At 44.1% G+C, this 20,148-nt stretch overlaps 13 protein-coding genes across 13 annotated transcripts; 7 read left to right on the top strand and 6 right to left on the bottom strand.

Annotated features, from left to right (window-relative positions):
- Positions 1-217: 217 nt before the first annotated feature.
- On the bottom strand, positions 218-1,123 carry KUCA_T00000473001 (uncharacterized protein; the record flags this gene model as incomplete). The annotated part of the gene is made up of 1 exon (XM_022605015.1): positions 218-1,123. The coding sequence occupies one exon, from the start codon at positions 1,121-1,123 to the stop codon at positions 218-220; it is 906 nt and encodes a 301-aa protein (XP_022456526.1).
- Positions 1,124-1,447: 324 nt separating this feature from the next.
- KUCA_T00000474001 (uncharacterized protein) lies at positions 1,448-2,677 on the bottom strand (the record flags this gene model as incomplete). The annotated part of the gene is made up of 1 exon (XM_022605016.1): positions 1,448-2,677. One exon carries the CDS (start codon positions 2,675-2,677, stop codon positions 1,448-1,450), a length of 1,230 nt encoding a protein of 409 aa, XP_022456527.1.
- A 295-nt stretch (positions 2,678-2,972) lies between these two features.
- Positions 2,973-4,553, bottom strand: KUCA_T00000475001 (uncharacterized protein; the record flags this gene model as incomplete). Its single annotated transcript, XM_022605017.1, has 1 exon — positions 2,973-4,553. One exon carries the CDS (start codon positions 4,551-4,553, stop codon positions 2,973-2,975), a length of 1,581 nt encoding a protein of 526 aa, XP_022456528.1.
- A 337-nt stretch (positions 4,554-4,890) lies between these two features.
- On the bottom strand, positions 4,891-5,380 carry KUCA_T00000476001 (uncharacterized protein; the record flags this gene model as incomplete). Its single annotated transcript, XM_022605020.1, has 2 exons — positions 4,891-5,164; positions 5,226-5,380. The coding sequence occupies 2 exons, from the start codon at positions 5,378-5,380 to the stop codon at positions 4,891-4,893; spliced, it is 429 nt and encodes a 142-aa protein (XP_022456529.1).
- A 295-nt stretch (positions 5,381-5,675) lies between these two features.
- On the top strand, positions 5,676-6,467 carry KUCA_T00000477001 (uncharacterized protein; the record flags this gene model as incomplete). The annotated part of the gene is made up of 1 exon (XM_022605021.1): positions 5,676-6,467. One exon carries the CDS (start codon positions 5,676-5,678, stop codon positions 6,465-6,467), a length of 792 nt encoding a protein of 263 aa, XP_022456530.1.
- Positions 6,468-7,821: 1,354 nt separating this feature from the next.
- On the top strand, positions 7,822-8,415 carry KUCA_T00000478001 (uncharacterized protein; the record flags this gene model as incomplete). Its single annotated transcript, XM_022605022.1, has 1 exon — positions 7,822-8,415. One exon carries the CDS (start codon positions 7,822-7,824, stop codon positions 8,413-8,415), a length of 594 nt encoding a protein of 197 aa, XP_022456531.1.
- Positions 8,416-8,929: 514 nt separating this feature from the next.
- KUCA_T00000479001 (uncharacterized protein) lies at positions 8,930-9,727 on the top strand (the record flags this gene model as incomplete). Its single annotated transcript, XM_022605023.1, has 1 exon — positions 8,930-9,727. The coding sequence occupies one exon, from the start codon at positions 8,930-8,932 to the stop codon at positions 9,725-9,727; it is 798 nt and encodes a 265-aa protein (XP_022456532.1).
- A 105-nt stretch (positions 9,728-9,832) lies between these two features.
- On the bottom strand, positions 9,833-12,222 carry KUCA_T00000480001 (uncharacterized protein; the record flags this gene model as incomplete). Its single annotated transcript, XM_022605024.1, has 2 exons — positions 9,833-12,109; positions 12,199-12,222. The coding sequence occupies 2 exons, from the start codon at positions 12,220-12,222 to the stop codon at positions 9,833-9,835; spliced, it is 2,301 nt and encodes a 766-aa protein (XP_022456533.1).
- Positions 12,223-12,566: 344 nt separating this feature from the next.
- KUCA_T00000481001 (uncharacterized protein) lies at positions 12,567-13,039 on the top strand (the record flags this gene model as incomplete). The annotated part of the gene is made up of 2 exons (XM_022605025.1): positions 12,567-12,787; positions 12,850-13,039. 2 exons carry the CDS (start codon positions 12,567-12,569, stop codon positions 13,037-13,039), a joined length of 411 nt encoding a protein of 136 aa, XP_022456534.1.
- Positions 13,040-13,620: 581 nt separating this feature from the next.
- Positions 13,621-15,363, top strand: KUCA_T00000482001 (uncharacterized protein; the record flags this gene model as incomplete). Its single annotated transcript, XM_022605026.1, has 1 exon — positions 13,621-15,363. The coding sequence occupies one exon, from the start codon at positions 13,621-13,623 to the stop codon at positions 15,361-15,363; it is 1,743 nt and encodes a 580-aa protein (XP_022456535.1).
- A 195-nt stretch (positions 15,364-15,558) lies between these two features.
- On the top strand, positions 15,559-16,476 carry KUCA_T00000483001 (uncharacterized protein; the record flags this gene model as incomplete). The annotated part of the gene is made up of 1 exon (XM_022605027.1): positions 15,559-16,476. One exon carries the CDS (start codon positions 15,559-15,561, stop codon positions 16,474-16,476), a length of 918 nt encoding a protein of 305 aa, XP_022456536.1.
- A 697-nt stretch (positions 16,477-17,173) lies between these two features.
- KUCA_T00000485001 (uncharacterized protein) lies at positions 17,174-19,313 on the bottom strand (the record flags this gene model as incomplete). Its single annotated transcript, XM_022605028.1, has 2 exons — positions 17,174-19,176; positions 19,280-19,313. The coding sequence occupies 2 exons, from the start codon at positions 19,311-19,313 to the stop codon at positions 17,174-17,176; spliced, it is 2,037 nt and encodes a 678-aa protein (XP_022456537.1).
- A 216-nt stretch (positions 19,314-19,529) lies between these two features.
- On the top strand, positions 19,530-20,147 carry KUCA_T00000486001 (uncharacterized protein; the record flags this gene model as incomplete). Its single annotated transcript, XM_022605029.1, has 2 exons — positions 19,530-19,802; positions 19,866-20,147. The coding sequence occupies 2 exons, from the start codon at positions 19,530-19,532 to the stop codon at positions 20,145-20,147; spliced, it is 555 nt and encodes a 184-aa protein (XP_022456538.1).
- Between the last annotated feature and the right edge of the window lies 1 nt (position 20,148).

Genomic DNA, 20,148 nt, shown 5'->3' on the forward strand with positions numbered 1-20,148 from the left:
TATTGTTAAAAACTACAAAAAATAATTAAAACCGTTTTTCTTCAATCAGAATGTAGCCTATGCCTAGATAAATGCCAGAAGCACACCCCAAGGGATATATACCAAATACAATTACACCCTTTTTGAACCGTCCGAGATCTCATCCAAAGCAATGGCCAGCTGAGGCATGATTTACGCACAGATTATATATGAATACAACGTATGCCCCAACCAAATTTCATCGTAAGCGAGCCTTTTTATTTGGATCTTCATCGCTTGAACTCGTAACTCTTGAGAATTTCTCCCCCTTCTGCTTAGCGTCAAGGAGCTTCCACACAGTTCGATATGCAGCGAGATGATCACTGACTGTAGCAGCATTAGCCAACCAAGCCTGATCTGATCTAACTGGCTCGTCGGCAAGAACCGTGAACCGATCCACTTCCTCAGCACCTCTTTTGGTTCGCAGTCTGTTCACATATAACCCGGCTTTAGATTCAGTGATTCTGTAGTTCTTCATCTCACTAAGACTCCTTCCAAGGCTAGTGCTGACGAAATCCATATCGGTCAGTAGATCAGGGATTTGCTTTATTTCCTCCGCTCTTTTTCGCTCCATCAGCTTTTCCCTTTTGGGTTTTTGCACTTGATATTCCAGCTCCAGTCTTCTTCGTTCCTCCCTTTCTTTGTCTGTAGGCCGCCCTCGCCGCCTTGGCGCCTGTAGGGCCAACGGTAAAGGCGATTTTGCAGCCGAACTGGTATCTTTGACGGTGGGGATTGGGAAGGAGACCTTTAATGACATCACCGGATTCTTTTCAAAATTTCGATCCTCATTCTGATTGGTATCCTGAATTTGATTTTGGTTTTGATTTTGTCCATGGTTTTGGCCCGGTTTTGGAGTGCGGTATTGACGTGATTCTGCAACCGTCGGCACTGCAACTGGAGTTGGCGACACCGGATCGATATCTTCCACCTTCATTTCCATACGGGCTTTCTCAACACGCTCACGTGCCAATTTTGCGATGTCGAACTTGCTCTTTGCACCCGCCATCTCGCCCTCCGTCCGTGCTCTCCTCACCACCTTTAGCTTGGGCAGTTTGAGATTGTATGCTACCCGGCGCATGTAAGCATATTGCATATCGTCTGTCATGACGAACAGCTGGTATATTATCAAAAGAGGGCTAACTATAGATCCCAAAAGATTCACGACAATAGTAGTATCTCGTTGAGACGTTGAGATTTAGTCAACCTTTTGGTGGTTAGGAGGGATTCTGCAAAGCAAAGAATTGATATGCAGGCGATTAGATGCGTGGAGTCGTGCAGCGAACACAACATGGAACTATGTTGTAGTTTGGGGCTTTCAATAAATTGATTGGTCGATCCTACAAGACTATCGTTCATCTAAATCACATATCAAAAAAGAAAACACAAAGGCAGCTTACTGAAACAACGCAGAGAATCTAAGCTCTTGGTATCAGAACTTTTTATCCACAAACTCTGGGTAATTCTCAACCACATAGTCCAAATCCTTATCACCCCTTCCGGAGAGATTGACCAGGATAGTCTGACCCTTCAGCTTTGGTGCAATTTTGATGGCATAAGCTACAGCATGAGATGACTCCAAGGCTGGAATTATGCCTTCTAGCTTGGAAAGCATGAAAAACGCCTCAACGGCTTCCAGATCGGTCGCACCTACGTCCGACTCAGTCCTTCCAATATCGTGCCAAAATGCATGTTCAGGACCAACGGATGGATAATCCAAACCAGAAGCAATGGAGTGTACTGGAGCAGGTTCGCCGTTGGAATCAGTTAGTGTAATGGAGTTGAAGCCATGGAGAACACCTTCATGACCATACTGGATTGAAGCAGCATGTTCACCCATAACACCTGTTCCCTTGCCACGAGGCTCAACAGCATACAATTTCACGTCTTTGTCCTCGATAAATGCGGAAAATATTCCTGCAGCATTGGAGCCACCACCGCAACAGGCGACCACATGATCCGGAAGTGTACCCTCCATATCCAGGAACTGCCCTTTGGCCTCTTTCCCAACCACACTCTGAAAGTCTCTCACCATCATGGGAAAAGGATGTGGCCCAACCACAGATCCAATACAATACATGATGTTCTCGGGATCTTCCATATAGGCCATGAAGGCCATATCGACGGCCTCTTTCAAGGTCTTGAGTCCAGTGGTGGCCGGGATCACTTTGGTACCTAGAATTCTCATTCTAGTTACATTAGGTTCTTCCTTGAGCATATCTACTTCTCCCATGTAGATATCACATTCAAGGCCGAGGTAGGCCGCTGCTGAAGCCAGAGCGACACCATGTTGACCAGCACCAGTTTCGGCAATGACTTTCTTGAATCCCATGGACTTTGCAAGAAGGCACTCAGCCATACAATGGTTCATCTTATGAGCACCCATGTGATTCAAGTCTTCTCGTTTGAGGTAAATCTTTGCACCACCAACGTGTTCTGATAATCTCTTAGCATACGAGATTGGAGTAGGACGACCTTGGTACTCCTTGCGAATTTTGTCCAATTCTTTGAGATACTCGGGAGAGTTCTTGATCTCATTATAGCGAGCACTAATTTTGTCCATCTGCTCCTGGATAGGAGGAGGAACAAACGAACCACCGAACTTTCCATAGAACCCCTTTTCATCGGGGTAGTTTTCCAAATATGGACTGGTTAAGGTCATGGTAAGAATGAGGTAGCCAGAAAACTGAGATGAGCAACAAAAAATCAAGAGTACTCAATTGAAACACCAAAACCGATAGAAGAAAAGTTAGACAGTAAGAAAGAAGATGAACGAAGAAACAATAAGAGATCAATGCCAATGGGAGACAAAAGGATTCTGCAACCTAGGCTGCGTATCCGAGTCATCGATATGCCGAAAGGGGAAATCAGGTCGAATTTTAAAGGCATGGGATACAATCATTACGAAACTGTGATATGAATGAATTAATTGCCTTCTTGCTTTTTTTCAACAAAAATTACAAATCATCAAATTTCCTAATGCCATGTTCGTGAGTCTGCATGTTTTTTAGTTGCTTCCCTGTCAACTTCTTCTGCTTTTTCTTTGGCTTTTCAGCTGCAGGCTTATCTTCCTCGGCTGGAGCATTGCTGATTGTTTCTATTGGAGTCTGATCGGCTTTAGCAGGAGCAAATCTTCTCTTTACAGCCAATTTGGTGAGGACTGCTAACTCAGATTCGTCTTCGTTTTCATCTTCGCCCTCACTCTCCTCTGCACCTTCTGCGCCTTCTGCATCGTCTGCATCTTCTTCACCTTCACCACTATCATCAAGCATATCCTCCCAGTCGTCAGAACCAAATGATTCAAAAGAATCAACGTCACTGACTTCCTTGGCCTCTCCATCATGACCTCCCTGAATATCATCCTCGCTATTGTCGTCCTCTTCAGAATCACTTGAGTTTCTAGAAAAATCACTCTCCTCTTCATCAGACTCAGCATCCGCACTCCAGATCTTCAACTTATCCATACCACAGGAGATTAGCCTATAGTCAAAATCTATATCCAAGAAACTCACGTCATCGTTCATGCTGTGTATCCTGGCTTCCGTCACTTTCCCCATCCTGGTGTTCACCTTTTTGATGAGTCCATCAGCAGTTCCAGCCCAAACGGAGTCTCCAGTATCATCCATAGTGGAGACAATGGTCTCAACACTTTCTTTGGAAACCCTCACTCTTGAAATTTGATCAGAAAGATTGTTTTTCTCTGGTTTCCATATCGTCACAACACCGTCTCCCATTCCACACGAAAGGGTCTTGAAGTTCTCTCTATCAACATAGTCCACAGCCAGAATCTCGTCCTCTTGGTCTTCACTCTGTCTCACTATTCCTTTGCGTATGTCAAACTCTGTCACCGTGGTAGATCCAACTGAAATGTATTTGTAATCACTGGAACCTGCCATGTGTGTCATTTTGTTGATTGCATCATCATGCAGATTGGGAATCATGTAAACCTGCTTGAATGTTCTTGAATCATACACAAACAGATTTCCTGACTCAGTTCCTACAAGAAGCATATCTTTGTTAGGTGCCTTAAGCAGTTGTGTGACATTCGAACTCCAGTCTTTCATTTCATCTGACTTTTTCACCACCTGACCCGTCTCAGTGGATGCACACTTGATGATTTTGTCCAAACCAACAGTATACACATGGTCCCCCGATTTGTCGAAAGAAATTGATCTACAACTTCCTTTGTGTCTCTTGGTCTTCCACTGGACTGCGAAACCCGAATCTTGCGCACCAAGAATTTCGTCCTTTTCGCCTAGCTTAGAGACCAACCATGGCTTCTTCTTAGTTGATTCGCCAGATGAAATAGTCTTGCCAGTTTTGGAGTTGGCTTTTAGTTTGTCAGCTAGTAATTCGGCATCGTAACTGAGTAATTTCACCCTTCCGGAGGCAGAACCTGTTACTATGAGTGGTCTAGTAGGATGGGCAGCCAGTGAAAAGACCGGGTCTTCATGCTTGAGCTCTAGGAGAGGTTGACAGGTGGATGCCATTGCCTGTGTAGCCGCAATTTTTGCGCTTTTTGCCGATTTTTTGCCCATTCTTGATTTGGTATTGGTAATGTTTCAACCTTTATGTGTCTTTTAGTGGAGGGTGTCGTGTTGACTGGAAGGAAATGTGGAAACTGCTTATAGAGTGAGGCCCAAAAAAATTTCTGAGTCCCCATCGCATGCATGCATATTGGGCTTTCCTACTAAGGCCATGGAATGTTAGAAGAATAGCAAAAAAATACAACATTGTATATTCAGAATATTTGTTTTAAACCTGAAGAGAGTGTATGATTATGTGATTTATAACAGTTTAATTTATGACAATTGTGATTTTTTTCGTTCTAGATTACTTCATTTACTCATTATCCATTTTGGGTGCCATCTCCTACTAGCTAGTTCGCGTCTTGATATCGTGAACTGAATCCGTCAACTCCGGAAATTCCTGGATGATCTTGTCACCCAAAACATCTCTGAACCTTCCAAAACCAACCGCTTTTCCATTCAAAAACTGATTCACTTTCCGAACCACCTCAACAAATTCCCTCGTATAGACGTCAGGATTCCTGCCATCTTCCACATAGTTGAGAACCTCCATAGGTATGGAGTATTCTTTCAGATCATGGCTGGTAGAGATTTCCTGTAACTGGCCAATGACTTTGTTTCTAGGAAATACAAGGTTAGTTTAACACTCCAAATCATTACTCTTTTCATTCAAATACGCACATGTTATTTGCCAATCCAGCTTTGGCCTCGTTGGTTCCTGTGAAATCATGAACCTGAACACCAAGATGGATCAGAGTCTCAATCAGATTCGCCAATTCATCCTGAGCACGACCCAGCGACGTGGTTTTGTCTTCAATGGGCGTGTCTGTTGTCATCTCAACAGAAACTGCGAATATTGGCCAAGTCAATCTGTTATCACTCAATCTATCAGAGACTAAAGTAACCGAGCGTATCTCTAGAAGTCGTGTACCTACATGTAGGCGGGTTTTGGTCACGTGCAATGACGAGAGCCGCATTTGTCAAACCGCCTTTGCTTGATAATCTCTATTTTTTTCAGGATTTTGTATTTCTAAGAGGAAGCTTGATAAAGGTGATTGGGTATAAATTGCAAGCGTTAGTCCCCCGGAAATTACGCAAAACAAAAACATACTGTTGGAGAAACCAGCCGCCATGCCTTCTGCAGTTGAGCACAAGCTCAGCAATACTATTAGCCAGTCTCAGGTAGACCACTGGAATAAGGTGTTATCATATTTGACCCCACAAGAGGTGCTGAAATGGTCTATCGTTACCTTCCCAAATTTGTTCCAGACAACTGCGTTTGGTCTTACTGGATTAGTGATCCTTGATATGCTAAGCAAACTGGATCCAATGGAGGGTTTGGACAACCCAAGCCATCCAGTGGATCTTGTTTTCGTGGATACTTTATACCATTTCCCTCAGACACTGGATCTTGTCGACAAAGTGAGGCAGAAGTACCCTTCCGTGAAACTGCATATTTTCAAACCTGCTGGATGTGAGACAGAATCAGACTTCAAGCAGAAGTACGGCGACGAGCTATGGGTCAAAGACGACATGAAGTATGACTATCTTGCCAAAGTTGAGCCCACACAGACCGCTTATAAGACACTCGGAATTGACGCTGTTTTCACAGGAAGGAGGAGATCCCAGGGTGGAGCCAGAGGCTCCCTCCCAGTGGTTGAGATAGACAAGGTCTCCCAGGTCATAAAGATCAACCCTTTGGCGTCATGGGACTTCAAAGAGGTTCGCGATTACGTGAAGGCCAACGATGTTCCATATAACGATCTTTTGGACTTAGGATACAAGTCCATTGGTGACTGGCATTCTACTCAGCCGGTGAATGAAGGTGAAGACGAGAGAGCAGGAAGATGGAAGGGTCAGGCTAAGACGGAGTGTGGCATCCACGTGACGTCAAAATTTGCTGAATTTCTACAGGCTAAATAAACCAGGGAAGGTGAATAAAACAAAGCACTATTTATGAAGATCAAAGCAACTATTTTTAAATGATCAAAACTTTTAATTAACGGCAGTGCTCCATTTAGTGTATTAACCAACTGCCAAACTGAATTTAGTGCAAGCCTCTTCGCGTGGCGGTGTTGTGGGCGTGTGTGCCGTGGTGTCTCTTCGTCTTCACTAATGTGATTTGTGTGATCTCTCTCTCTCGCTCACTCTTTCTCCAACTCCTTGTTCTGCACTTCTCGTCTAATTCATCTGAATTTGAATTCAGATTTAATAAGCCGACGTCTTGGAATCCACTTCTGGTATGTATTCAGCAGTTTTTTTTCACCGACTGGTCGGGTTGGGGATCGTTGATTTGAATGTTGAAATGAAACGAATCATGAATGAGAAAGATTCCGCCAAACGGTGCCTGACTACACGGCTGTGTGCCGTCATTGGTAAGCTTTCGATATTCTTTTTTCAAAGTTTTGAAATAAAGGAGATGCAGAAAAACTTATAATGACTGTGCGCGCGTGGTCTTGCAAAGTGCGAGTGTACGAAGGATCTCACTTGAAATTCAGAATCCAGGGAAGAAAATTACGTGGTTGGACTCAGCAAACGGGGCCTCAGACTCTTGAAAGCGTTGCAGGTACAAAATTTGAAGAAATTTAAAGAGAAAGTTGATTATACAAGTGCCACTACTCATTCCCCTTATATGTTGTTGCCCTTGTCCTGATGTTGTGGTTTTCGGGCAAAACGTTAGGGGAGGAGTGCACGCACCGTATTCCGATTTTTTGTTTTGTACACGTCACTGCCCACGAGCTATTATTAGCCTCTGTGTTCACCCAGCGCCTTTCCAAAATTCCAGCTTCATCGCGGTGACAAGTTTTGGCTGGTTATTTTTTTGGCCTGGGTTCTCACACGCATTGTCTGATGCCTCGTTTTGGGTAACATTCCGCTTAATCTACCAACTCCATTCTGTTGTTTCTCTCTTGTTATTCATCCTGAGATTTCAATTATTTGATCAACAGAATCTATTCACTTTCTTCACTTCGTTCATTGCCGACAGCCCTTCTGCAAAAGGCATTTGGCATTTATTCGAACTTTGTCATCATCCCCAACAAAACCCCTTGCCTCCCCGTCTATTGTTGTTTTTGTTTGATTGATTTCCCTAACAGAATCCCAGATTCATACTCAAGGTTATTCCTATATTGTTAAACACAGTCTTTCAATTCTATTTGTTTGACCGCGGATAATTTCTTCAGATTTTAGCCGCTGATACTCAGATCAATTCCAGATCAAAACCAACAGAAGTCACCAAAAGGTACTTTGAGATTCACACAAGTTTTTCCCTATAGTTATGCATCCAGTTGCCGATATCAGAAAGAAGCTCGTCATCGTTGGTGACGGTGCCTGTGGTAAGACATGTTTGTTGATTGTCTTCTCCAAGGGTGCTTTCCCAGAGGTGTACGTTCCAACTGTCTTTGAGAACTACGTTGCCGACGTTGAGGTCGACAGCAGAAGAGTCGAGTTGGCCCTCTGGGATACCGCCGGTCAGGAAGATTACGACAGATTGAGACCTCTGTCATACCCTGACTCCAACGTCATTCTTATCTGTTTCGCCATCAACTCTCCTGACACGTTGGACAACGTCCAAGAGAAGTGGATTTCTGAAGTCTTGCATTTCTGCCAAGGTGTTCCAATCATCCTTGTTGGCTGCAAGTTGGATCTTAGGGATGACCCAAAGACTATTGAGCATCTCTCCAGCATCAATCAGTCTCCAGTCTCATCTGCCCAGGGCCAAGCCGTTGCAGAGAAGATTGGCGCCATCAGTTATTTGGAGTGTTCTGCTAGACAGAACAGAGGTGTTAGAGAAGTTTTCGAGAATGCCACCAGGGCCTCGTTGATGACCAAGGAAAAGAGAGAGCGTAAGAAGAAGTGTTTGATCCTCTAAACTGGGGGTCCTACTCCTTTTTTCCGTGATCTGAATCGAATCTGAGTTGCATCTTGTGTCTTCCATTTTCTATACATATATATTTCCAAACGTTGTATCATCCCCTCCCACTGTTGGCACCTTTTATTAACCTTTTTTTTTATCAATTTTTAAACTATTGAGTCTGCTTATTTTTTCTGTTTGGAACCAAGCTCATACCATGAAATTTGGAGCGTGAATTGAAATTGAAATTGAATCTTGAGCGAGTTTAGTAAGGCTTTGTGCCATTATCGAGACTCATTGTCTAATAACCTTAAAGATTGCGAATAACAGGCCATGTTGAGTTTATTCAGCGCGTAAACCCGGACCATCAAGTTCGTCCGAAGTGTTGAGTCTGATTCCTCGTAGAGAGAGCCCCACGGGATCTCATCGCTTTACCCCATCATCCCAACGAAAGTCGAAGATTACACAATAGTATAAGATACCCTGCTATCCTCTTCCATTTCTCTTAAGCTGACACATATAACTAATAGCAATGACAATTTTGACTACAACGCGATTGATTCATCTTTCTACCACTTCGCCACACCTCTCCCAATCATGGTATTTCATCGCTGCTGCAACTCTGACAGTGTGCAATCAGCCACAAGAGCTTCCCCTTCTATATCATTACGCCATGCAGACTCAAGGACTGAGCAAACCAAGAAATGAGGCCACAGCGGACAAAGCCATTCAAGTCTGCACCAAGTTTGCAGATGCAGTATCGAGGGGAGAACAGGTGCCCGAGAATGAGTACTCCCAGGAGTACCAAGCTAAACTAAGGGTGGTGGGAACCAAGATGCGGGAAGCCATATTAAAGACTGCAGCTCTCAGTGGACTTCCAAAGTGCATCAACTCGCTCATGACACTCAAAGAAACCACTCCGAAATCTTTGAGGGACCTGAAGGAAAATAGAAAGAGAATCACCAATTGGGACGAGTACCTGTTGGAGAAACAACGAGGAATCAAATTCTGGGAAAAGGTTTATGGCAAAATTTCAAATCGAGTAATTAAGCAAATGTCCACGGCATATCCTGATTTGTGGTCGTATACGATCGAAAATGTTTATTCTCCTTTACTAAGTTTCACTGGCTGTATGAGTGCAGAAGAGTCGAGTCTGGTTGTGATATCCTGTTTAATACCGCAGGATGTGAATCCCCAGCTAAAAGGTCATCTTAAAGGTGCTTTGAACAATGGATGTACTCTTGAAGAGGTCCGAGATGCTAGACAGTTAGCAATGGAAATATCCTCCTGGTGTGGGATTACCTGGAAGTCGGAGGTTGCTAAGCTATGAAACTTCTTAGACTACAAAGTTCAAGAGCTCAGCTAAACTCTGAAAGAAAATTGTTAGACACTCATAATCATATTTTTCAGTTCCTAATATTACATAATCTATTTCCTATTGCACCGAGCCACTATTCAGACTAATTCCTTTCATTGGTGTTTCCAACCCCGTCTCAGACATCTCTATCTCATTGTCTTCCTTAGTCAAACTGTGCAAGAGCTCTTTGGTCCTTGTATGAAACATGCTTCTGGAATCAGCTATGTAAGCAGAAACATCTAGAGAAGCACCTAGAGGATCTGAACCGGGATTGTGCTCTTCTTCATCTCCGTCTTCGCTGAGAGGATCGTCAGTATCCCTTAGACTGAGCGGTAGCTTTGTAGCGTCCAATGACACGGTTGAAGAGCTTGGTGATTCCACAGCAGCCGGAACGACGAGCTTTGAATCTGCTGTGGAAGACTCTTTTTTTCTGGAAAGCTCTGCAGGGGTGTGTATCAAATAGTCGTTCATCTCTTCATCAGGTCTTCCAAACAGCTGAAACCACCATCTCACATCCTTGAAGTTAGGGTATATGACCTCTTCAAACTGCTCATACGCTGTGTTGGTGAACTCAGGACGTCTTGCCTTGAAATAGTTCCATACCGAAGTTGTTCTTTCCTCGACTTTTGCAAGCTTTCTCTCTGCTTCGGAATCGTACAAAAACGTTCCGTATTGACAGGAGTATAGGTGGTAGATGAGTCTTCTCAGGAACCTCTCGTTGAACTCAAATGCCTTTGGATGCTGTCTCATAATCTGGTATATACAATCCAAGAACTGGTGAAACACAGGAGAAGTGTATTTGACATGCTTTTTGTGTTTGAAGTGGTTTGAAACTGATTTGATCGCCTGTTGGGCCTGATTCGAGGATGAAAAATCTGAGTTATTGACAAACTTAGTTTCACTCTGCAAATGACCTGATCTCTCGTTGAACCGATGTCCAAAAGAGAGCCAATCTTTCTCCACAAGAACACAAAATCCGTCTATCGTTCTATAGTATGGGTCTATGCACAATTGCACCAGAGAACAGATCTGCGATGTCCTGTCCCATCCGTCAGAACAGTGAATCAGCAGATGACTCGCATTCAAGTGAATTAGTTTCACTAGCACATCCACACCAGAAAGCATATTCGATATGTGTTTTAACCATCCACTCTTCACTAGCAATTCTCGATTGACTGGGGCAGTGGTGATGTCACCATTTTTCAAGCCTTCCACAACCTTTCCAAGACTCTCGCGCATCACATGGATATTGTCTATGTTGAGAAAGATCTTCTTGCAATTCTGGTAGTTATCCATTATCTCAGTGCCTGCTCCAAGGGCAGTTTGAGCCATTGCGTTGGCCAATGGTCTTGCATCCACTATGAGGTTTTGCTTTAAATGACCATCATTGGTTCGGAAGACCTCGGAAAGTAGCCTTTCATCTTGGAAGGATCGTGCTTGCTTAATTCCCACCAAAGGTTGTGAGCATCTCACAATAGAACAACCGTTGTATTTGTAATAATATGACAAAGCAGGTATTCTGTTCTTGGACCTGAACCTGGCAGCATGACTTAACACAGAGTCCGATATCGATGCTGGGGTCACCAAAAGTGAGGGGTACGACTTACAAAGTCGATAGTTCTGATTGACAGTAGATATTCTCCATCTTGTGCTGCCCATGCTATCATCCTCGTCAACTTGTTCTAAATCACCTTCCCCATGTTCCATGTCTTCGATCTGGATCCTCAATCCCTGCCTTTTGAACTCGGTTTCCAAATCATAGTCCTTCCAGCCATTATAAGCCTGTTCTATCCGCACAGGCTTGTAAATGAAGGCATATACCTTTTCTATCGAGTCAAGACAGGTCAGTCTCATGATGCTTTCGAACACCTCGTTACAGACTTTTGGATTCTGGAAGTCAAACGCCAGAAATGTGAAATCCCTGCAGCGTATTCTCAGACAAGCTCCTTTGCAAAGAACCTTATTTGTCGCATTGTATTCTGCGTGAGAAGACGAGGGTGTAGGCGACGTCGAAACAAACGACTGTGACATGATATGGGAGGCGGTGAAATTGCTTATAGCAGAAGCAATACCACCCTCTAAAGGAGGAGAAAATGAGCCCTGGGGACTAGCATCACCGATTGCAGAAGGATTCACTTGGCTAGCACCACTCGCGTTTACCGCGCCTTCCAGATACAACAAGGACGAGCCTAGCTTGAACTCTACCTTCTCTATCATGGGGTAGCACAACCAGAACTCCCTGGAGCCCTTAGACGCAGCTGAGCTTGATGGCAGCGTAAAAATCAGATGATGGGTCGTCAGATGGAGAGTTCCATCCACGGACTGAGCCCGTCTGTGGAGAGTGATGTTGGACACCTGCAAGTTGCGAATGGGTTAGTAAACGGCGCTAGGCGGTGGTATTTTGTAACCCCAACTAATGATCTTAACAAGGACCAAAAACCTACCTTTGCAATCTTAATATAATCCATTTCCGTTTCCGGGATTAGAGATCCCCTGGCGTCTGTTGAAATGCAAAGATCAATACTTGACATCTAAAAAAGAAGTAATCAGAGGCAAGTTAGTGTCCCAAACAGCTCTCCCGTTTGGGGAAGCCCCATCGTTATCTAATTTATATAGGCTGAGATAGAAGACCACCACCCCTTACTCCGTTTCTTTATGGAACGAGACATTCTTTTGAGGATTCCTTGAGAGATTCTTGAAGAGTTTTAGCCAATCTATAATAAGGAACTGAAAGCATTCAGTTGAGTCTTTTGGTGGACTTTTTTTTGAGTGTACTTGCTCCGTCTGGGGGGTTCAATATATCCTTAGTCTCATGGGCCTCCGGTATTCTGTCAATCTCGAAAATGTGGATGTCCACACTGCTCCCCTCCTGGAGAGTTCTCACTCCTATAGGTCTCATGGTCGGTTCAGCAAGCCTGAAACTGCAGTTACCTACGCATGTCAGTACTGTTTGACTCATCTGACAGTTTCTGGAATGGTCTTGAGTGACCAATATCGCGGCAAGACTGGCGATGCTTTCTTGGTTCATAATGTGTGAGTAATTTTTTGGGGAACTGCCTCTCTTTGTGTTGCATCATACTAATTGTTTATTCTAGCGTAAATGTCATCAACGGAAAGAAGGAGTTTAGACAAATGACTACGGGAGCATATACAGTGTGTGATATCCTCTGCCACCAGTGCCATAGTGTTGTTGGCTGGAAGTATCTCAAGAGCAATGAAAAAGACATGAAATTCAAGGAAGGCAAGTATATTCTGGAGGTGAACACGATATGCTCGTTGGACTGAAGCGTCGATGTCTGTGATAGTGTTTCATTGAGGCTATTCATGTGGGGTTCTGATATTTGGCAGAGCTTGCATTGGGAGTCAGTTTATCTGTTGTTGGTGAAATTCTTCGGCTCTTTGTGAGCGGTTTTTGGCTATGGGTCTTATTATTTTATAGTTATTTTTATATCATTCAGTGCGGTTATGGGTTTGGCGGTGGTGAGGAAGGTCTTGGGAGTGACGTTTGGTTGGCTGGTAGGCTGTCACTTGGTTATCATTTGGATTTCACTTAGGTTAAAGGTTGATCTGGATTAGGATTTCAAATATAGTTACTTTTAACCATATACGTTTTTTGGTAGTATCCTGTAGTGTACAGTTAAAACAAATTCAGGCTATTAGTAGAATGCAAGCACACATTCCGAAATAGGCAATGTGAGATGCGCTCTTGATCGTCGCCAGTAACATGTCACATTCTTCCTTAGCGATCTGAGAGACTGATAGAACCACATTTCCTATCTATTTACTTGGTGAGATCCTGGGATTGGTCAAGCAGATTAATTTCACAGCCAGCGAATATTTCTGAAATACTTTTTCACTGATTTGCTATGTCCGCTGCTAATCCGCAAATAGACGACTTTCTTTCCAGGGTGAAAGAGCTGGACATTGATAGAGTGCGAGAGGATACGTTGCGTCGGCAGAAGCTAGAGCAGGATATTGCACTCAAGAAGAAGAAATTAGGAGACCAAGGATTGAAGAAGGTGCCATTTGTACCTGCGAAGTCCGTTCATTTAGCGAAGTTGAATATTTCACACACAAACACTGCACCCAAATCAGATATACAGTTGATCAATCTGAGAGCCAGAGAAGATGGAGATGAAAACAATCGCGAGGCTTTTGAGCAGCCAGTTCAAAGATTTGAGAAAACCGTCAAAGATCCTGTTGTCTCCTCAAAATCGGGGTCGAATGGCCCTCAGCCTGTCAAGCTGGAGGATGTGTTGAATGAACCAAAGCGAACAGACATCAGGTTCAACAAATCGTACACTCCAATTCACCACCCAGAGAAGGAAATTCCTAAGAGAAACACCCCGATAACAACACCATCATCAAAGGAGTCAAGTCAGTCGACATCGTCTTTCACTCCTCACAAACCATCTCTTCCCACCAGAACTCTGAATTCAACTTACATTCCATTGCCTAACTCAATTGCAGCTATTTCAGCTACAGCTGCGGCAAAGGCACCGGCTCTGATGAGAACAAGTGATGATCCAGATATTTCCTCGACTGCTAAGGTCTCGAGCTCCTCCAACTACATCCCCATGCCCAGTTCTATTGCAGCCATGTCTGCAACGGCTGCGGCCAAGGCCCCTGCACTAATGAGAACCACTGACAAGTCTGTTGGGGAACGTGCTCGTGGTCTGGATTATACTGCTAAGTTTTTTGCACAACCTGGGGAGAAGCCAGGCGAAGTGCCAAGTGTTTCCCACACTTCTCACGTCCCAGCAAGCTCTATAACTAGTGCGAAGGCAAGACCAATTGTTCCGAAGAAACCCGAGATAGATATCAGGGCAAAATCACCTGCTATTGCTCACAAAGCTTTTACAAAAAGCAGTGCTGAAATCCCGGAAGCATTGAAAGCTGCAGCCAAACTTAGATCACCATCTCCAATCCTTAAAAAAGAGACGCAACAACCAGAAGCACTGAATCGTTTACAAAACCTCAACCGGTCTTCTCCGATTAGGAAGGCTTCAGAAGAAGTCCCCGAGGCCCTCCGTTCAAAGCTGAGACCTGCTGTTCCGGTAAAAAAACCTGATCTGGTGTTGCCAGATGCCGTGGCTAAAGCAAACAGCATCATGAAGAAGTCTACTGGAAGTTACGAGCCTGTGAAGCGTAACGACTTCGAAAAAAATAACGAAACTCTTCTCAAGAATTCGCTCGCTGGTTTAAGAAGGTCACAGACAACACAACCGGATCTTCCCGAAAGAAAACCCCCAGTCTCTGCTTCAACGTTTCCTGCTTCGTTCCCACATATGGTGAGATTGCCCTTCATGGACCCTAATGCGGCACCTCCTATTATCCATAACACCGCCGCTCCCACCCAACGCGTCATATCAAAAACCGACGCTCCTCAAAAACTGAACCATGTGACGAAAGCCAGGTCCAAGGGTCCAAAAAGGCGACTTCCCGCTAACATCAGCAATGATTCCACATCTAGCAGTACAAGTACTGCCAGGCGGCCAGTCACTCCGGTGCCAAGTATTCCTGTCAAGGTGATTGTCAAACCGAAGAAGATTCCTCCACCAATAAGGTCGTCTTCCAGAAAAGTTTCCACCAGTGAAGTGTTTATATAATGAAATATAGCAAGAGTATTATTTACGACACCATTCTCCCTTTGAGCCGCACCATGTATGAATTGACTTCCCCTGATGAAAAGTCGTGTACGCCCAATGCCCACCTCTCGAAGCTTCAACTCATGCCATTTGCCTTCCAAAATGCCCACATTCTTAAACAATCTTATTTCTAAGTTTCAATCAATATACCGCAAAATGAACAATCAGAATTGGGATAAAATGGTGAGAGACCTGCAAAGGCGTGCTAGTCAATCCTCTAAGGGAGCCGCTGGAGGCTCGCCTCTGGGAATTTTTGCCGGGGCTGGTGGGTTGATTCTCCTCGGTGCGGGTGCTGTACTGCTGAACAACTCGTTATACAACGTCGATGGTGGTCAACGTGCCATTGTTTACTCCAGAGTTGGCGGTGTGAAGCCTCAGATTTTCAACGAGGGTACACACCTTGTTTTCCCTTGGTTGGAGCGTGCTATTATCTACGATGTCAGAGCCAAGCCAAGAAATGTTGCCTCGTTGACTGGAACTAAGGATTTGCAAATGGTGAACATCACTTGCAGAGTGCTGTATAAGCCTGAAATTGCAGCGTTGCCAACCATTTTCCGCACTTTGGGTCAGGACTACGACGAGAGAGTGCTGCCTTCCATTGTTAACGAAGTCTTGAAGTCTGTGATTGCTCAGTTCAACGCATCTCAGTTGATTACCCAAAGAGAAAAAGTCTCCAGACTGGTGAGAGAGAACCTTGTCAAGAGGGCTTCTAAGTTCAACATTTTGCTTGATGATGTTTCGTTGACTGCCATGACCTTCTCTCCAGAGTTCTCCACTGCTGTTGAATCTAAGCAGATTGCCCAGCAGGATGCTCAAAGAGCCGCCTTTGTGGTCGACAAAGCTAGACAAGAGAAGCAAAGTATGGTTGTAAAGGCGCAGGGTGAGGCCAAGTCTGCCCAGCTGATTGGTGAGGCCATCAAGAAGTCTAAAGACTATGTTGAGCTGAAGAGATTGGACACAGCCAAGGAGATTGCTACTATCCTGTCTCGTTCTCCTAACAAGATCATTCTTGACAATGAGGCTTTGTTGCTGAACACTGTTTCAGATGCACGTGAATTCTCAAGTGGCCGGTGACCTTGTATGCACCACCTCAATGAGTGAAAGTCCTCGGATAACCCTATCAAACTACTTGTCCATAGAATCAAAAACAACATCACTTTTATTTCAGCAGTAGGCCTAATTGGTATTTAATTTGAGAACTGTATTCCCCAGACGTTGGTGTCCGTTCATGGTGTATTCTAGTGGGGCTCACTGCCTTCATTCACTCTGGTCAAACTGCAGCCTTGTTGGTTTGTAGCTAGACTTCATCAAATGAGCTCTGTGTTCCGCCAAACGCTTAGTTATGGGCGACATAAACTTGTCTGTAGGGGAAGATAGATTTGTACTTCAAACGGGTTAATAAACTATTGCAGGTTCGTGTTCCGGATACTGACTCACCTTTGGTTTGAGAAGATCTTTGAGCTGATTGGGTTCTGAGTTTTCTGAGACAGGGTGTTGCCCATTCTTGTGTAATTATCCATGGTTATGCAAATACAGATATCAGCCTGAGAGGATTTGCCCGAAGTATTTAATTTTTGTCAGATAATTCCATTCTGATCGCGCGAGCTCCTTGCAATTCCATCTTTTTCACCTACTGATCACCTCATGTTTACGTTTTACCCGAAAGGGCTTAATTAGATGCGGCTGGAGAACGACACTTTCAGTAAGCTACGACGATACGGTAATGAATATTCTAGTCTAATATTGCTGAATCCAACAAGCTCGGAATTATTTATTTTTTCCTACCGAAAAGCTTTTTCCTTAGAGATTTCTTCTCGGTCGAGGCTGAAGACACAATTTCTGAGGTCGAGCTTGAGATGGAACTCTTCGGTGAGGGTCCATTTGGTACGGCCTGAGCAACTGGTTTCGACTGTACAGCTGTAGGCTGAACCGTCAGATGCTTGGGAGCAGGTATATTCTCTTGCTTTATATCAAATGGCATTCTCAGGTCGGCCCTGTCATTGGATAAATGTAGCACCTGGTTCAAGAACCCTTCGGGTGTGTGAATCTCATCACCTCCCAAGAAGATGTCCTTTCTATATTTTTCACTGAAGGAGTAGGCAGACTCGATTTCTGCGTGTGTGAGGCCCCCAGCAACAAATAGGAAAATCTTTTCCCTTCCCTTTTGCGAAGTTGACCATTCCGCATTACGCGAACTATGCACAAGTGGACCCTTAACTTTTGTAGACTCGGTACTAGGAGCGACACCATCTATGTATGGATACATGCTCTCAGAAAGGTTTCCCTGGATTATGGATTGAAGGATCACTTCAACAGCAGGTCTGAATCTGGTTGCACGGTCGCCCATCTCTTCATACGATTGAATGTAGTAAGTGGGCGACTTGTTGATCTTCTTCTGTCTCAGGTCCGCCTTTAGAAGTGGAAATCCCATCAGCCCAAAGTTCTTGTAGAGAACCCGATAGACATCAAAATAATCTTCAAACCCGGCAAAAGTACAAAGTTTCTTGAGGTCTGCTTCGATAATCCCGCCTCGGTAAATTGCGTAGGAGGTGATGATCCGAATTTTATCTTTACGGCTTATCTCCTTCTTCACAAGTAGATCGAGCAATGAGTTGGTGAGATGTTTGTTGTGTGTCCCATCCTCTTCAATACCATTGGCAGCACAACACTGTTCAAACAAAGCCAAGTCCATTAACTGTCTATCCTGGAATATCTGCAACAGTCTGTTCTCCAGTTGGTCGTGAGCATAGATCAAACGTTTGTCTTCCATATGCTCGTCCTTGGTCGCCAGGGTATGATGCAAATCCGCCACATAGCGGGAATTTTTCATCCTGTTATCTTCAGCTCTCAGTGTGTGTATTGTTTGCTGAATAACTTTTCCTGCTTCAATGAAATGCAGTTTTCTGAGCTGAGTCCAGTACTTATCGGTATCGTTCAGCCTAGTACGTTTGCGCTCTTTCTCACCGTTCATCAGGACAGCATTGTAGGTGAACTCGTTGATATACTTGCCCTCCTTGTTTTCCGGAAACTCAACAGTGTCAAACACCAGAGCCTCGTAGTTGAATGAATGGAAGATCGGTGTGTAGAGATCCATGGTTCTGTCAGTGATAAGCAACACCGGCCTGGGTCTGCTGTCTGTACGATACTCCTCGTGCTCGCGGATATAATCTTCCAGTTTCTGTTTCAATTGCTGCGCTATCAGATTCGGGAGAGGTGATGTTCTCGATTTGTTATCGTCGGGTCTATAGTATCGTATCACAGGATACTCCTCAGAGACCACAATCAGGTTTAGCAGACTCTCCACAGCCTGGTTGATTTGCGATTGCACCAGTTCAACACAGGACCTGTTGTAATACGACTGCAATGAATCGTAAAACTTGGTAGTAAAGACATTGTTTCCCACCGGAAACATACCGAGTTTGAGCACCTCTAGCTTGCCTATGCTTCTCTGGAGTGAGCTACTGCGACTCAACCTATCCTTGTGTGCATCTGTAAGCCCCGGGAAAAAATATAAAAAAACTCTGGAATACCGACTGGGCTTAATGGTAAAGTCAGCAAGCAAACAATTGATGCTATAAGTAGATGGGTCGAGGAGATAGAACGCTTCCTGAGCCTGCTCCTTGTTTCTGCTCTTGGAATCGATTGTTTGTACGCTGAAAAAGTAGTCCAAAAGCTCCTCTCTCTTGAACAAAATGTCAATGAGTTCATTGGCTCTCTCGTCCAAAACCAGGTACTTCGTCCTGGAACCGACAGAGGTAAACTGCGTCAGCAGGTCTGTTGATCTGGTTAGTATCATTTAAACGAAGGCATGGACAGTGGATCTTCACTTCGAATAAGAACGAGCCATAACACTCAACACAAACAAGATATCACTTACATTGTCTCTGCAAGCTAATCAAAGTAACCGACATGGCAGTTTTGTGTAATTCTTCCCAATGATGAAGAATACCTATTGACTTGATAGTGTGCTGAACTTGCGAATGTGTGGATCCTGATGCCACGGCCCATCGTTTCAATAGGGAAGGAGACCGATGAGGAAATTGGAAATTTGGAAAATATTCAATTTATGCCATTTGAAGCCGTTTTGTGGGCCTGATCAATAATACTGTGCTGCTACACCGGTAACAATGGCCGATTACGAAATATTTTCATGTCCCCAATTTAGTAATAAAGTGCTGATTATTCTGTTTGAAGGCGTCCAGAATAATGCAGAGATAAAGTCGGAGCTGCTAAAGGGAAACAGAGATTACGATTATGCGTTTGTCAATTGCGATAACATAGCCTCGCAGGAGCAGGTATATTCAGCATTATACAAAGCTTTACTGGACGATTTACTTGGCCAAACAAAATCGAAAACTTTGCACTCAGAAATAATATTCGACCTTTCCCCGTTGAAGAATGTAAGTTGGCTCTATGCATGCTCTCCAGATTCTGTTGCTTATATAGATCACTAACTCTACCAGATCGTTGAATCCTTGAACAAATTTGGAATATCGTCTACTTCAACAAACATAATCGCCCTCAAAGTTCTTTCAGATAGTCAAATTGACAATGTGGCCACTTACGTTGATAACCTCAAGCAGAGAGTCAAAGGGTCCGTCGTGCATTTTGACCAAGCGAACCTAAGCAGATTCACCAACTTCGCACAGCTCAAGAAGAACTACAAACTCACCAACATATCCACAGAGGACGTTGAAGAGCTCACAAGGATCTTGGTTGGACTTACGCAGTTGAAAGGAACATAAA

Source organism: Kuraishia capsulata, genomic scaffold, assembly GCF_000576695.1.
Source record: "Kuraishia capsulata CBS 1993 genomic scaffold, Kuraishia_capsulata_scaffold_1, whole genome shotgun sequence".
NCBI classification, from domain to species: Eukaryota; Fungi; Ascomycota; class Pichiomycetes; order Pichiales; family Pichiaceae; genus Kuraishia; species Kuraishia capsulata.